This window comes from Electrona antarctica, assembly GCF_951216825.1.
Source record: "Electrona antarctica genome assembly, chromosome: 14".
Classification (NCBI taxonomy): Eukaryota; Metazoa; Chordata; class Actinopteri; order Myctophiformes; family Myctophidae; genus Electrona; species Electrona antarctica.
This window is the reverse complement of record NC_136795.1, coordinates 3,638,236-3,655,464: the sequence shown is the minus strand read 5'-3', so window position 1 is coordinate 3,655,464 and position 17,229 is coordinate 3,638,236. Positions and strand designations below refer to the sequence as shown.

Below are 17,229 nucleotides of genomic sequence, written 5' to 3'. Positions count from 1 at the left end.
AGAGTAGATTTAGAGTAAAGAGACAGTTCAGTCGGGCCGTAAACAAGGAAGTGAGCGGCCGTGCACATGCTTTAAAAACATGTCTAGGAGGCTTCCCCGTTTTTACTACCCCGTTTCGCACCAATGAGGGGAGGGAGGGGCAGAGTGTAGAGTAGGAGTAGCGACACGCTTTGATCTCGCCGCAAAGCGGCTGCCTATGGGCTATAGTTCCAAACATTACTCCTATGGCTGGAACTATCCCATTGAGATAGAATGGGCTATAGTTCCAAACATTACTCCTATGGCTGGAACTATCCCATTGAGATAGAATGGGCTGTAGTTCCAAACATTACTCCTATAGCTGGAACTATCCCATTGAGATAGAATGGGCTGTAGTTCCAAACATTACTCCTATGGCTGGAACTATCCCATTGAGATAGAATGGGCTGTAGTTCCAAACATTACTCCTATAGCTGGAACTATCCCATTGAGATAGAATGGGCTGTAGTTCCAAACATTACTCCTATAGCTGGAACTATCCCATTGAGATAGAATGGGCTGTAGTTCCAAACATTGCCCCTATGGCTGGAACTATCCCATTGAGATAGAATGGGCTGTAGTTCCAAACATTGCTCCTATGGCTGGAACTATCCCATTGAGATAGAATGGGCTGTAGTTCCAAACATTGCCCCTATGGCTGGAACTATCCCATTGAGATAGAATGGGCTGTAGTTCCAAACATTGCCCCTATGGCTGGAACTATCCCATTGAGATAGAATGGGCTGTAGTTCCAAACATTGCTCCTATGGCTGGAACTATCCCATTGAGATAGAATGGGCTGTAGTTCCAAACATTGCCCCTATGGCTGGAACTATCCCATTGAGATAGAATGGGCTGTAGTTCCAAACATTGCTCCTATGGCTGGAACTATCCCATTGAGATAGAATGGGCTGTAGTTCCAAACATTGCTCCTATGGCTGGAACTATCCCATTGAGATAGAATGGGCTGTAGTTCCAAACATTGCTCCTATGGCTGGAACTATCCCATTGAGATAGAATGGGCTATAGTTCCAAACATTGCTCCTATGGCTGGAACTATCCCATTGAGATAGAATGGGCTGTAGTTCCAAACATTGCTCCTATGGCTGGAACTATCCCATTGAGATAGAATGGGCTATAGTTCCAAACATTGCTCCTATGGCTGGAACTATCCCATTGAGATAGAATGGGCTGTAGTTCCAAACATTGCTCCTATGGCTGGAACTATCCCATTGAGATAGAATGGGCTGTAGTTCCAAACATTGCTCCTATGGCTGGAACTATCCCATTGAGATAGAATGGGCTGTAGTTCCAAACATTGCTCCTATGGCTGGAACTATCCCATTGAGATAGAACGAGCACTTCCGCATTCCATTGTTACAATGGGAGGCAACGCTAGTGTCGCCACTCTCTTACTATATTACTCTGGGGAGGGGCTAGCCCACACCGTGCCCACTGCAGTCAGCACACACAGAAGTGAAGGCACACGGCTGTGGAACGTGAAGCACAACTAAACGGACCTGCTCTTATGACTGAAACAACACAAATAAAAACTCTGGCGAAAACAGAATCCAACACGAGGATAAAGGAAACATTTACTACTACTTTGGTGTTTCTCTAACTATTATAAACGGGGTAGTAAAAAAGGGGAAGCGTCTAGGAGCTGTGAAGAAGGACTGGCCAAGCAAAAAATAGATCTTAGCGATCCGGTTTTATATCATGAACCCATTTAGACCTGAGGACGATTCTACAAATGTCTTCTAAATGCTGACAGTTTTCTGAAAAACCACATGTCAAGGACCCCCAAAAATGTAATTGGCCGCGGACCTCCATCTGAAAATATGTTGTTTCAGGGTTGTTCCCAGAAGCAAAGATTTGAGTTAAAAACATTCGCTCTGAAAGAATATATATTCAAAGATTTGTGCCGCATTTTCACGATTTTTCAAAAATAGCAGTCGTATAAGCTCATAGCGCGGCACACGGTGCCTAAAGACGTCTGGAGACGTGTAGGGCACAAATATTGTTACGTGTTACTGTTAACGAAATGAAGCACCAAAATCTCTTCCGTCCTGTAGGTACCCGACCTGCCGACAGACAGTACACAATCCTACTTCTGTTCCGTCTGAAACAAAACACAACGAAATGGTGCCGAATTGGTCAAATTCAAATTACGAGATGAGTAAAAGGTGTGTGTGACTATGGACTATGGTCAAAGCAGTGTTGTTTGTGTCGACTAAAACTAAGACGAAAAAAGTTCGGCGACTACCTTTTTCCACTGAAGAAAACTAAATGGAAACTAAATAAAAACTAAGCTATGGTGACTAAAACTAAATATACTGACTCTTTCGTCAACAAATAAAAACTAGACTAAAATGTTAGTGGACAAGAGATCCAGTATAAGTCATTTTACACTTGGTTGCATGCTGAAAATAGCCGATCTACAAGCTCACAACACGTTGTGAGCTTGTAGATCGGCTATTTTCAGCAAGTCTAAAAACAGTCATTACGACGGCATCAAGGCCCGCCAAAATAGACTAACACTAGACTAACACTAAAACATTCCAGGTGACTAAAATGTGAAAACTATTCAAGAGACTAAAATATGCTGCTAAAAACACCACTGGGTCAAAGGAAGTTCTAGTCCCTTCTCTCTCAGACACCTTCATAGATGAAACACAGTTGGTCATTAGTGAGACCCAGTGAGTGGCGTCTCATCTGCAGCTACAGATCATTTTCTACATTGCAATCTAAAAAGGGCCCTGGGTTCACAAAACAGAGAACTTCTCAGTAGAGGATCATTATGATGACATATAGCCCATTGAAGTCTTAGGCCTGGGCTACACGTACACGACGTACATGGATATTTTTCTAAGCGGCTATTTTCGTCCTGTAGAAATTACCTAAAATATCTCTTTCCAATATATATATATATATATATATATATATAAATGAGGAGCCACAGACATATTTTTTCATAACTTTTAAGGCCCAATATTTCTACAATTGCTACAAAACCTGTGATATCCACTCATTTCGGGGATAAACAAGACATTGAAGCGTAGATTTATGTCTGATACAGATCTACCATGCATGTTCAAATCATATATACTTTACATCATTACATTGTTAAACGCAGAAACTCATTGAACACCAGAGTGCATTCCTGATCAGCACTGCAGCCAGCAGGTCCCATTTGGCAGAAGAAAACCAGATTTGTATTTATTTTTATGTTTTATACAACTGTTTTTGGTCTGGTCTAATTGTATCATGCCGTCTTTGCTAAAGACGCATGTAGAAACTTTTCGCCCGCCCCAATTAGCCCTTCGCTAAACCCCACCCCAAAAAGCGATTGCCAATAGAGCCTGGACAGGCCTTGTTTACAAGATGAATCCAAACCGGGGCACTGGAGAGCTCCACATTGCCGGCCCCTCCATCAGGCGCCCCAGCTGGCCAGGGGGAGGTAGTTTTAGAGACCAAGATTACTGCATGTTTTTTGTGAGGGTACCTACTACCTACCCTAGGGGACACGGAGAGAACATGCAAACTCCACACAGAAAGGCCCTTTCACCAACCCCGCCTCGGGTATGGGCACTGATGACGCGGAGAAGGGAACACGCCGCCAGCGCCCACAGCGTCCCCAGTGGGAATCGAACCCAGGACCTTCTAGCTGTGAGGCGACAGCACTACCAACTGTGCCATCGTGCCCCTTATTTCTGAAGTGTAGTTGCTTATTTCGGCTTGCTTTCATGATTCAACACTTTCCGGGCCCAAGTCAACGATGCGTTGTTTCTCAAACTCTGCAGTTTTCATGTCTACACTCTATACAGGTCCACTGAATCTACACTCTATACAGGTCCACTGAATCTACACTCTATACAGGTCCACTGAATCTACACTCTATACAGGTCCACTGAATCTACACTCTATACAGGTCCACTGAATCTACACTCTATACAGGTCCACTGAATCTACACTCTATACAGGTCCACTGAATCTACACTCTATACAGGTCCACTGAATCTACACTCTATACAGGTCCACTGAATCTACACTCTATACAGGTCCACTGAATCAGATATCATATCTTGGTAAAACTTTTTATCCGTTTGTGTGGCTGAGAGGCCCAAGCGCTCAGGAAAACCCCTTCCAGGTGGTGATAGGTGACAGCCTTGGGTTCTTATAGACTCCTACCCACCAGGTGGTGATAGGTGACAGCCTTGGGTTCTTATAGAGACTCCTACCCACCAGGTGGTGATAGGTGACAGCCTTGGGTTCTTATATAGACTCCAACCCAATAACTCAATTTGAGGACAAAACAAGCGGAGCAGTGTAAGTCAGGATTGTAAGACGACCGAAATTATGTAGACAAACTTTGAGAGGTTGACTATAGCAAGAAGAATAACAGTATGGTGGTGGGTAAAAACAAAAAAGAACATTTATATTCAATGTCTGTCCGTTTCATTGTTGCAGACAAATTGCTACTTTGGATACCTAAATATGTCATTGTGGCCCTACGATACTTTTAGAAAGCTGGCACTTGGCAGTCCTCTAAGCCAGCCAGAAAATGTACAGTCAGTCACTCAGACAGCCAGTGTCAAGCAAGCTGGCTAGCGGTTTAGGATGTGGTGTCTGTGGTGGTTTGCGTGTGTGTCTGGCCTAGCCTGTTCTATATCCTGTGATTAACCCGTGGAGAATGGCTGCAGGATATACTTCCCTCTTACACCCCCCCCCTACCCCCCTCTCCCTGACTCACACATTCCATCCTCATCACTTCCACAGAACCAAAGACTGAGACACTGAGGTAGAGACTTGAGAGACAAGAGAGGAAAACACAGACGGAGGTAGACAAAAAAAAAGGCACAGCATTAAGAAAGGTAGGAGAGAGAGCGACAGCCACAGCATTAAAGACAGAGACTGCTTCCTCCTCCAGACCTGCAGTAGGGATGGCTTTCTCTCTCTGTTGCTGCTGTGCTCTCCTCCCTCTCCCTCTCACTCCCTCTCTACCCTCCATCTCAGTCAAAAGACATCCCTCACATCCCTTTCTCTCACACATGCCTGCTGAGGCGTGTGTGCGCGTGTGTGTTTGTGACCAGCCCTTTCTCAGTGTGAAGACGAACAGGCTCACTCTAGTACAAGGTCACAACTGGCCAAGAGGCAAACTCAGTTCATCTCAATATATCCTCTTTTGAAATTGTTTTGTCTCCCTTTTCTCCGACATCTCTCGCTCTCGTTCTCTCTCTCTCAAGAGCAATGATGGAGAGTTGGTAGCAAGATGACAGACACACTAGGTTCCCAAACCTTTTTGGCCATGCAACCCCTGTAAAATGGTAAATGGTGCATTTATATAGCGCCTTTATCCAAGGCGCTTTACATAGATTGTGCATTACATTCACCCATTCACACACACATTCATACACCGATTGCGGCGGAAGCCATGCAAGGTACCAACCAGCACATCGGGAGCAATTTGGGGTTCAGTGTCTTGCCCAAGGACACTTCGACATGTAGACAGGAGGAGCCGAGATTCGAGCCGCCGATCATTGGACGACCTGCTCTATCTCATGAGCCACAGCCGCCCTGTTACCTCCCAACCCCGACCTAAATTGCATAAGCTATATGGAGACATACATTTCCTTTATATCCACATATATGAACCTGAATATGGCATATATATATATATATATTGATTATAGTGGCAGACTCGCCAATTCCGTGCCCAGTGTAGCCCTGACGTTACTGGTTAAGATATTGCAATAGGAATAAAAAACAGAAACGTACAATTTCACATTATCTTCCTGTGATACTGTTTTGTCAAATCGTGTTACTTACTGCTACATAATTAGCGCTTTGTCAGCCTTATGTGTCATGATAGTTGAAAGACAGCGCTTCCGGGGCCCTGCACTATGATAGTTGAAAGACAGAGCTTCCGGGCCCCTGCACTATGATAGTTGAAAGACAGAGCTTCCGGGCCCCTGCACTATGATAGTTGAAAGACAGAGCTTCCGGGCCCCTGCACTATGATAGTTGAAAGACAGAGCTTCCGGGCCCCTGCACTATGATAGTTGAAAGACAGAGCTTCCGGGCCCCTGCACTATGATAGTTTAAAGACAGAGCTTCCGGGCCCCTGCACTATGATAGTTGAAAGACAGAGCTTCCGGGCCCCTGCACTATGATAGTTGAAAGACAGAGCTTCCGGGCCCCTGCACTATGATAGTTGAAAGACAGAGCTTCCGGGCCCCTGCACTATGATAGTTGAAAGACAGAGCTTCCGGGCACCTGCACTTCACTGCCGTCACTCCTGCAAGCGTGTCTTGGGACACTAGTGACAGTAGTGACAGTAGTGACAGTAGTGACAGTAGTGACAGTAGTGACAGGAGTGACAGTAGTGACAGGAGTGACAGTAGTGACAGTAGTGACAGGAGTGACAGTAGTGACAGGAGTGACAGTAGTGACAGTAGTGACAGGAGTGACAGTAGTGACAGTAGTGACAGGAGTGACAGTAGTGACAGGAGTGACAGTAGTGACAGTAGTGACAGGAGTGACAGTAGTGACAGTAGTGACAGTAGTGACAGTAGTGACAGGAGTGACAGTAGTGACAGGAGTGACAGTAGTGACAGGAGTGTCTACGCAGAATAGATCAGTGCTGATTATTTCGTCAACTAAAACTAAGACGAGAAATGTTCGTTGACGACGACTACCTTTTTTCACTGACTAAAACTAAATGGAAAGTTGGAAACTAAATGAAAACTAAGCTATGATGACTAAAGCTATGACTAAATATATTGACAATTTCGTCAAGCAAATAAAAACTAGACTAAAATGTTAGGGAGGGACTAGTGGACAAGAGATCTAGTTTTGTTGCATGCTGAAAATGCTGCATGCTGAAAAGTTGCATGCTGAAAATGCAACACGGACGCAGATGCTACACACGTGTCCAATGTGTCCAACAGCCCTGCCTCCGTCCCACTCACAGCAGGATGCTCAGTGTCGGATCATGGCGATGATGTTAATCTCTTCTAATGTGATTGTAATCATGTAGTTCTAAATCAGTCTATCTATATTGTCTATGATATACTAGCTCTGCTAGTAGAATCCCAGTGCAGGGCTAACCTTACACCTGACCTAACTTGGGCTACATTTATACCTGCAGACAATTGACAGACCAAGCAGCATTAAGTTAATGAAAAATAATAAGGCTGCAACTATTATTCTTATTCATGTTCTATATGTTTCAATCGATTGAATAATCGAGAAGTCTCTTTTGTTTTAGTAGTAAAGTAGCCAAAAGCTTACGTATGATTCATGATGACTATTTTTTTATGTTTTGATGTATTACCATGTTTTTTGTTCTTGCTTACTGCAAGTCCCTCCTATTCCCAGATTTCCCACATAAAAAACCTGTGTCCGGGTAGCACTCGCCTTTCGACCGCAAGGTGATAGGTTCGAACCTGGGCACCGCCAACTCAAGCGTATGAGGAGCACAGGGCTTAAAGCCAAAAACAATTCAGACCATGTCCCAATATGTGATTTGTAAAACGTTGTGAAAGGGGAACCCCCCCCCCAAAACTTGCATCGGTCTACCCCTGTCGGTCTACCCCTGTCCTAGACAGGGATAAAAGTCGGTGTAAGAGAAAAAATAAATCATAAACCGCGGGGCACATAACCGGTGCACCAGTGCACATGCGTCGTCAAAACGTTTGCTGCGCGGTAGATCAAAGGCATGCGAGGCTCAACAGCTGAGACAGGAATTTAGAGAATGCTGACAGACACTCAAATGAGACGTTAGCGTCCTGTAAGTAGACTTAGAAATAAAACCAGTGTTGACTAATCATTACACGTGGCTCTTATTTTGATGAGGAAGTCGGAAAACACAGGAAGTCTATTTCAAACCGTTTCAACAGGTTTTATGGTAGATTTCCACTTTTCCCAGCCCAAATACTACTGTACAGTAAATTGCGCTACTCTCCACTAAACCTCCATTTTCTGTAGCTCCGCCTCCCCCGATTTACAAGACCACAACGCGTCGCGGATGCAATGCACTGTGGGCTTGTAGGTAATTTCTGTTCCCTGCTGCTGCGTTGTGAAGCGAGAAACGGCAGCAGACAGCGCTGTTTTTCAAAGCACTTCAATCATGTAGAATCGGTCCCAGACGAGAGCTAGCCGCATACACAGCATTTAACATTAGAACAACGTCAAGTGATCTGTGCAAAATATCCAGCGTAATCGTTCATTAGTTCAGCGCGATGACATGTCGTTGTGTTGAAACCTTTACGTGAAACCACAAGTGTTATTGCGTTAATTACAAAGACAAGCTACGCTGCTATATACACATACACGGCCCGGCGTTCACATCAAACATTACCACTCAACGTAATGCAGCGGAGACTGTAAAACAGGGGTGCCCAAAAGGTAGATTGTGATCTACCAGTAGATCGTGATCTACCAGTAGATCGTGATCTACCAGTAGATCACAAAGGCTGTGCAGGTAGATCACATGATGCCCCTAAAAATATAAAATTTAAATATAAAAAAGGCATCTGCCACTTGAATTGATTTGACTTGCTTGATTGACATCAAAAAGGGCCTGTCAGCTCAAACCCACAATGCAATATCTTTTGTTTTCAAGAGTGTTGCACACAAACATCAGTAGCATTACAAAATTATGTACCAAAAAAAACAGCCAATTCCATTTTTACCCTTCTTTTATATGTAACGCCACTATTATATGTCAGCGCCACTATTCTAAAGGAACATTTCTTTAAACTATTTTCAGCAATGGGATAAAAACAAATTGGTGGGTAGATCTCGTTTAGCTGGGCATTTTGAAAGTAGATCTGAAGTCCCAAAAGTGAGGGCGCCCCTGCTGTAAAAGATCTCCACAAAAGTTCACTAGTTAAGACTAGTTTCCTCATGCAGATCGGCTACTTTCGCCGTTTGATAACTTTGATTTGTCCTAACGTTGGTCGTTCATATACCAGGGCAGGCTGAGTGAAGGCTCATTCATAGTGTGGATTTTCGGTGGTGAGGAGACCACCGCTCCGGTGGTGAGGTGAACACCGGAGCTGAAATAACGTTGAGCGGTGGTGAGTAGCACAATTTTCATCAACGTGACTGAGAGAAGTGTGTGTTTGAGCGACAGTTTGTCTTTTCTCACCACAACGGACATTATGTTCTAAACCTTTTTACCTTTTCCCTACAGTGGTGAGTAGTCTACTTAAGTCATCAGTAAATGGTTGAAATCCATCTTGCCTCATCCTTGTGTTCTTCTGACAGACACTCCAGAGCCAGTGAAATCTTTTATAACCACCAGCAGTCCAACTGTCCAGCACCTATCCTTTTCCTTCAGTGCGCGTGGGAGTGTGAGCGTGTGTGTGTTTGCACGCACGTGTGTGGATTGCAAGTGAGGAGGAAAGGTTGTACAACGTTAACACCGAACGTTTTCAAAGAGTTTTTCTCAGGTCTTTAGTGGCGTTTTCTTTCAGCGTCTTCTCTCAATCTCTGCCATGTCGCACACGTGTGCGACATGGCAGTGAATGGCATCGCATCGGTGGTCAGAACACCCGGGACCATGCGTGGACCATGCATCGGTGGTCGGAACACCCGGGACCATGCGTGGACCATGCATCGGTGGTCGGAACACCCGGGACCATGCGTGGACCATGCATCGGTGGTCGGAACACCCGGGACCATGCGTGGACAATGCATCGGTGGTCGGAACACCCGGGACCATGCGTGGACCATGCATCGGTGGTCGGAACACCCGGGAACATTGCGTGCTTGTCAGTGATATTATAGCCTATTAACACATTTTGGGCGGGAACCCCTTTTGGTGTTAGCATTATGTTATGCTTTAGCTATTGAACAAACAAAAAGGTAGGAGCGCACACCAGTAGTGGGGAGGTGCTGACCGCAGGAGATAAAACTTTGACTAAGAAAGGAAAGAGGCCGAACAGCTCGTAGTCACGATGCCATAAACATTATTTTTCCAACGTTTCAGCAAACAGGTCGCCTTCTTCAGGGTATTCTTTAGCTATTGAAAAATAGCAGACCTACAAGCTCGTAGTGCGGCACTCGGTGCCGCGCTATGAGCTTGTAGGTCTGCTATTTTTGAAAAATTAGAAGAACGACTGACAAAGAAACATAGCTTTTTCAGAAAACTGTCAGGATTTAGAAGACATGATTTTTAGAATCTGATCTCAGGTCAAAATGGGTTAAGACAGTTTAGAAGCACCTTTTTGACAAATAAAAGCCGCATTCAAAGACATATTTGACGTGTATTTAATGTCGGCGGGTTGTGGGCTAGATCGAGTTGTGAAAATGTATGTGGTGCTGCGGGGCGGGCTGGGCCAAGTCAGATTATAAAATACATGCGGGACCTGCGGGCTGCGGGTCATAAAAAACCCTGACCCGCAACACTACAGCTTGAGCCCTGAGCAGCACGCATGCAACTAGGAGTCCGTGCACAGTGCACACACACCGTGCACAGTGCACACACGGGCGCTCACTCCTTATTAATTAAGCGGCGGAGCCGGAGAAAATTATTATTATGAGGATCGGATTGGCACTTATTGTTGCCCCCCTGAGTCCCTCATATCACTTCACTAGCATAGCAATCCTGCTGCGTTGTGACTGCTTCGGGTTGCGTCGCAAGATGTGTTGTCGTTGTCCCCCCGCACAATCGGAAGCACAGTAAGCACTAAATTTGCACGGGGATAGACTCCGACCCGCACCCTGGCTGATACAGACAAGCCTCTGGGTGTAATTAGCACACTTAAGCGTCAAGAAACGCCTAGAACGGGCGTCTCTTCCGGGTTTTTAAGACAGCCTGATTAGACTTCAGTCCATTCATGCTGCTGTAGGCTAGGTAAAAAGATGTCCTCAAGTATTCAAGCCTAGAAATATCAATAATTTCGAATGAAGATCGATTATCGTTTATTTTTCTATACTCTATTAAAGTCCATGAATTCAAGTCTACATAGTTATTTTTTCGGTGAACTATCCCTTTAAATCGATTAACGTTACATAAAAACGATATTTCACCAACTTGCCAATCAGAATTAGGCCCGTTACAATTACATAATTACTCCCATATTACAATCACAGCCTAATTTGCACTCTATAGTAAAAAAGCATCACATTACGACTCGCAAGGCGTTAGATTGTAGATTCTTTACACAAGGCGTGCAGGGGAAAAAACACTACATGCCCAGAAGCAAAGCTTGTGTGTGTACAGTATGTATTGTCGCATTGAGAGGCTGTACAGTCAGTGTGCATTGAGAGGCTGTACAGTCAGTGTGCATTGAGAGGCTGTACAGTCAGTGTGCATTGAGAGGCTGTACAGTCAGTGTGCATTGAGAGGCTGTACAGTCAGTGTGCATTGAGAGGCTGTACAGTCAGTGTGCATTGAGAGGCTGTACAGTCAGTGTGCATTGAGAGGCTGTACAGTCAGTGTGCATTGAGAGGCTGTACAGTCAGTGTGCATTGAGAGGCTGTACAGTCAGTGTGCATTGAGAGGCTGTACAGTCAGTGTGCATTGCATCGGTGTTAAGTATGGCTCCATTTTATCAGGCTCGATGGTAATAGCGCAATATACAATATGCATAAACGTAACTGTACACAAACGTTTCCTACAGATCGATAAATAAATACTTTCAGGTTGTGCATAAAATTTAATATCTGCATTATTGTCATTTCCCCATCTTTGAAACCCAAGCCAAATACTAACCATTTGTCCCTGTGAGGTTTGAGTAAGTTAGGGGGAGAGTTCCTAGTGTAATGCATGCATGGTGCATGTTAAATTGTGTTTTTTTTTCTCAGACAAGACAACATAATTTATATTTCTACTTTTTAAGTGGGTTATTAGTTTATTAAAACTTTGACACGCATGTTCAAATACTTGTGTGTCCAGCCAGTCCACTCAAGTGGCAACCACAATAAGATTGTGGTTGCAAAGAAAATGGTTACAATTATGGTAAGCTACTTCCTGACTAAAATTGTCCTTTAATCTTAAAAAAAAAAAAAAAAAAGCAGTAGCATAAGGACACCTAAGCAAACCTCTCACCTGCTTGCCAACAGCACTATGTTGATGTTCAAACACAAACAGACACAACGACTAATGGTTCTTTGTGCTCAATGCATCTGATTAAGAAAAGCAGATCTCTATTTACCATTGACCAACAAGACAAGAGAAGCAAGCAAAACAAATAAAGAATATTTTTGGGTGTGTGCAACTGTGCATGTGCATGTTTGAATGCATGTGCGGCCCCCAGCCTCAGTCAACCAGTAGATTAAGCCTAATTTATGCTTCGGGGAACAAGACACCTTTTACAGTTGGAAATGCCCCCACCCCCAAGCAATATAGCACTAAAGTAATAAGTATAAATTTGGCATGCATCCGATTCCTTCAAGTATACTGGATTCTCTCACTTCCTTTGCCCCTTTACTCTCCACTTCTCTCTGCTTTTGATCGCTCTCTAGATGGCTTCCCTTGCACGGCTCCCGCCAAACCATTCCTCAACCTCTTTGCCCTCTTTCCAAGTCTGTCCCATCCAGCTCTTTGCGAGTATCAGTTGTCTGCCCGTCTTGGCTCTGGTCTGCGTGTTGAGCTTTGGGCCAAGGTGCTAGTATCCAATCTGAGTACCTGGCACACGCTAGCGTAAACCCCCAGCGACACGTGCCTCCACCGCCGGCCAATTACAATGATCCTGTCAGATCAGGGAAACAACCATTCACAATAAAGTGACTCACACTGGGCCTTTTTTATTCACAGAAATGAATTGGCTTTGTCCCCCATTAATAATAATCTTAGTCTTAAAACTAAGAGTCTTATTTTTCTTGCCATTTTGCTCAATTAGATATTTCATGTTTGCTATATGCCATCCTAATCTCTACTGGACATATAAAAAAAACTAAGCTGGTTGAGACCAACAATGCTAGCTTTCTTTAGTTTTTTTTACCAGAATCTGGTATTCACATTGCATATCACATTAGATGTGATGAAATTTTAAACAGGCTGTCACAAATGGGCTGGACAAAGAAATTGCCCTCCTTTTTCCATCCGTAATTGAACAAGGCTTTGCCGAGGTCCCCAAACTGAACTCTATCCAGCTTGTGTGTAGACACGATGAGAAATTAGCACCAGTCCAGCCACCTGCCACATGCTGGTATGCTCTGGCTGTGGGTGATGAATGTGTCCTACCGTTGGCAGACAACTATCTATTATTCATACATTAGGCCATATTGTAGCGTAATTAATTGCCTGATAAAACACCTCCGGTAACAGGTGCCTGGAGTAACTCTGAGTCCACCACCAGTCAATCACTGTAGCTCAACAGTGACAATACTCCGGTCTCCTGTGAATAGGGTAGAAGATGAACAACTTTCTCCATATTAGCCTACATAGTTTTATAGTAGGGACATAAAACATACATTTCATAAAATTTGGAATAGTGTTAAATTTGTTCTTGATTTTAAGCTTTTAAGCCTAATTCATACTTTGTCATTCAACCATACTGCTAGCTGAAATTAGCAGAGTTCTTATGGAAAAAATCTAGGGATGTGCCGATGAGACATTTTGCCCGATATCGATATCCGATATAATTATTTTGCTGTTATGGCTGTTAACCTTTGTCGATATGATCTCATTCTGTATTAAAGAATTATATTAATTTTGTCCATTCTGAAAAATACATGTAACAGGGTGTCTGCACTGCCGGCTTAGGCAAGTCAGATTTAACTTTAATGCCTTTATTTAATATTGTGAGCTTGTAGATCTGTTCAAGCTGTTACTTTGGGCTTGTTTATCTGTAAAGACAGACAGATTAATCGGACCGATTGATTAATCAGTCTGATTGATTAATGAAACCGATGCCGATTAATCTGAAAACAACTAGAATCGGCCGATGATACCGATCATGCGTTTGCCGATTAATCTCCCATCACTAGAAAAAACATGATGCGATAGCTCAGGCGTAATTTGTTGGGGGAAGTCATGACACGGTGTACGAAGGACACAACATAACACTGTCTCTACTAGCTGCAATGTGACTGTCCATATATGCACAGTCTTGGCTCTGAGATCCAAGACTGTGCAACAAGCCTACATGGTCTCGTCTTCGCTCGCTCTGATCTAGGCCAAACAACCTCTACACACAGACTAAACACACTGTTGGCCAGCCAGGCAGCATTACACTCCCATTGGCTCATCGCACATTCCTCAGCCAATTAGAATTCCTCTCATACCTGTGGGGGCGGGGCACAGTGGGGGCAATAACCTCTGCCTGCCTGCCGCCCTGTACCCAAAGAGAAATAATGGCTGGCTGACACACACAAACACATGACTCGAACTTCTCCTCTCTCCCTCATCCATTCCATGCCTGCCCTGTGCACACACGCATGCACACTCACGCAGCCAGGCACACACACATTTTCAAATATACACATTTTGCACTCAAATGAAAGCACACAGTCAAACAAAAACTCAAGCATTTGAGGCTCAGCAATCTCTGTATGCAAGTGAGTAGCCCGTCTCCGGACCCCCCGGGTTGAGCTCCTTTGGACCTACCACGTAGGGTCCGGTCTCACCGGCGTCAAGCGACATGGGATGCCATCTGATTTCCCCTGACTTAGCCCTGTGCTGCGGTGTGGGTGTCACGCTGACATATTCCAAACGAAGCATATGAACGCTATAGGAGACAACGAACCATCTGACCCCCCCCGCGAACGGCTCAGAAGCCGTTAAGTATTTTTAATGTTTGTACGACCGTTTTGCCAGCTCTGAAATTCTCTCTTCGGTCCCTCCTTGTTGACATCTCGGTTGGCTAGCTGCGCCTACGAGGCGCGTAGGGAGGCGCTGCTAGCCAACCGAGATGCCGAGAGGCGGTACAATGGGATGTCAACAAGAGAGAATTTCAGAGCTGCCAAAACGGTCGTACAAACATTAAAAATACTTAACGGCTTCTGAGCCGTTCGCGGGGGGGGTCAGATGGTTCGTTGTCTCCTATAGCGTTCATATGCTTCGTTTGGAATATGTCAGCGTGACACCCACACCGCAGCACAGGGCTAAGTCAGGGGAAATCAGATGGCATCCCATGTCGCTTGAATCCGGTGAGAAGGAACCCTACATAAAGTCATCAAAATGTCAGAAACTTTAACGTAGGGTTCCGAAAGGAGCTAGCAAGTGAGCAGAGTCTGCACTCGAGCAGACAGTGTGACAAGGACAAGATGTGTCAAGAGTTGTGTCTTGCAAATAAATATGGCACAGAGGTTGTTGATCTAAGTTACTTGGGAACACATGGGCATGGCAAAACAAACATCAAGCACCCAACACTTTTAGCCAGAGTCTCCGAGAGCCCATCTGCAGCATTTTGGACAACACTACTACTCAAAACCCATCCAGCACAATCATACACTCGACTGTCTGTTTTGGCGTGTTGCAGAGTAGACTGACTCGCCACACTACATGATCTGCTCAGCTGTGTGTGTGTGTGTGTGTGTGTGTGTGTGTTGTTTTGACTGAACTGGGAGAACAGAGGACAAGGCGTCTGCCCAGCGGCACAGGGTCGTCATTTCCATCTGAATAAGAGGCCCCTGGTTGCCCAGCAGGTCTACAATGGCAGCTACAGTAAACCCCATTGTTCCAGTGGTGTGTGTGTGTGTGTGTGTGTGTGTGTGATGTGTGTGTGTGTGTGTGTGTGTGTGTGTGTGTGTGTGTGTGTGTGTGTGTGTGTGTGTGTGCGCGCCCCCATCTGCCATGTGAGCATCAAATAACAGAGGAGTCTGACCCTGAAGCGAACAACACAGCAATGATTGTATCAAAAGAATCGAGCCCGAACGTGTCAAAAAGCTCTCCCCGGCTGGCCGGCGCTAAAAGAGTCAGACATCTGTCTAAACTAAGGATGGAAGCGAGGAAAAGTGCCAATCAATATCCATGCATAATTCCCAGGCTGCCGTGTCAAATATGCCGACGAGATCGATTAGCAACAGTTGCGTTTGGCTACGGAGCGTACACACTACACTACACACCGTGAAATCCTACTCCTCCCGTGTGTAACTCCGGGAGTGTACCGTCTACAAAATAAATGCACACCCCCCCAACTCGGTTACAATTCTACACTATCGGGAGTTAAATGAACAGAAGACTTCACTGTGTGAAGCTCATCAGGTCAAACCAACGACAGACTCGGTTGGTCTTCAGCCCACCCCCCCAAAAATGGGTGTAGCTAGCTAACTAGAGTAACGAAATGTTAGCTAGTAACCTGGCAATGGCACACACACACTAAACACACACATAATACTAGCTCTGGTCCATAGCTCTATGGACCAGAGCTAGTATTATTGCATATTGCTATCAGATAAGAGTGATTTTTCTATTGCTTTTCGTGATGTGTGGAATGGTGTGTGTGTGTGTGTGTGTGTGTGTGTGTGTGTGTGTGTGTGTGTGTGTGTGAACGCGCCAGTCAGCAGCCTGTCTGTCTGTGTGTGTGTGTTGGCTTGTCCTCTCTCTCTCTCTCCACTCCACTCGGCAGCTTAACGGCAGTTTGGTTCGTTAGCTGCTATGCTAACGCGCTAGCATCGCTGGATGGCTGGCTGCTAATGTTTGGCGATACACACAAAAACCGGATGTTTAGGCAAAGCAAGCAACGGCTCAGATAAACCTTGTCCTATAGCAACAGCTCGTTTGTGACCAAACGAACCCCCACGGGACGTGAACAGTCAAGAACCTTCACTGCCGTTTTTATTCTATTCCCTTTTTTTTCTTTTTTTTTTTACCTGTCAGGCGGATTTTGATGCTGGACCCGTTCCTTCGAGTCCCAGGATTCGACATCACTCCGTGGGGGGAAAACGGTCAACGCAAGCGCCCCGCTCGGGCCGGCCCGCCCCGATAAAACAACGATTCCAACAACCCGGGTTGTCGGAGGACAGCCGAGCTACGGTGTTGAAATCCGTGGTCCGCGTCGCGGCTTTCCTCGCGGCGAAAACTGTATTATTATTTTTTTTATCGCAAAGTCCCCCCCGTTCCGTTCCTCCTTCGAGAGCTCACAACACACACGAACATTTTCGGGGGGCTGGCTCTCAAGCCAGTGTTGCCAGCTTGTGTGAGAGAAACAAGCGAAGCGACCCAGGTCTATGAAAACAAGCGCCCCCCCCCCAAAAAAAGAAGTGAGGCGACGCGTTGTGAGCTTGTAGATCTGCTATTCTTTTTTTTAACAC

At 45.1% G+C, this 17,229-nt stretch overlaps 1 protein-coding gene across 2 annotated transcripts in view; it reads right to left on the bottom strand.

Annotated features, from left to right (window-relative positions):
• The window catches only part of smurf1 (SMAD specific E3 ubiquitin protein ligase 1), a 55,748-nt gene extending 38,649 nt beyond the window's left edge, over positions 1 to 17,099 (bottom strand). For both annotated transcript variants that reach the window (XM_079520655.1, XM_079520656.1), the window contains exon 1: positions 16,789 to 17,099. In XM_079520655.1, the coding sequence (XP_079376781.1) occupies positions 16,789 to 16,843 (55 nt within the window). In that variant the 5' untranslated portion in view covers positions 16,844 to 17,099. The remainder of the gene's footprint in view (positions 1 to 16,788) is intronic.
• Between the last annotated feature and the right edge of the window lie 130 nt (positions 17,100 to 17,229).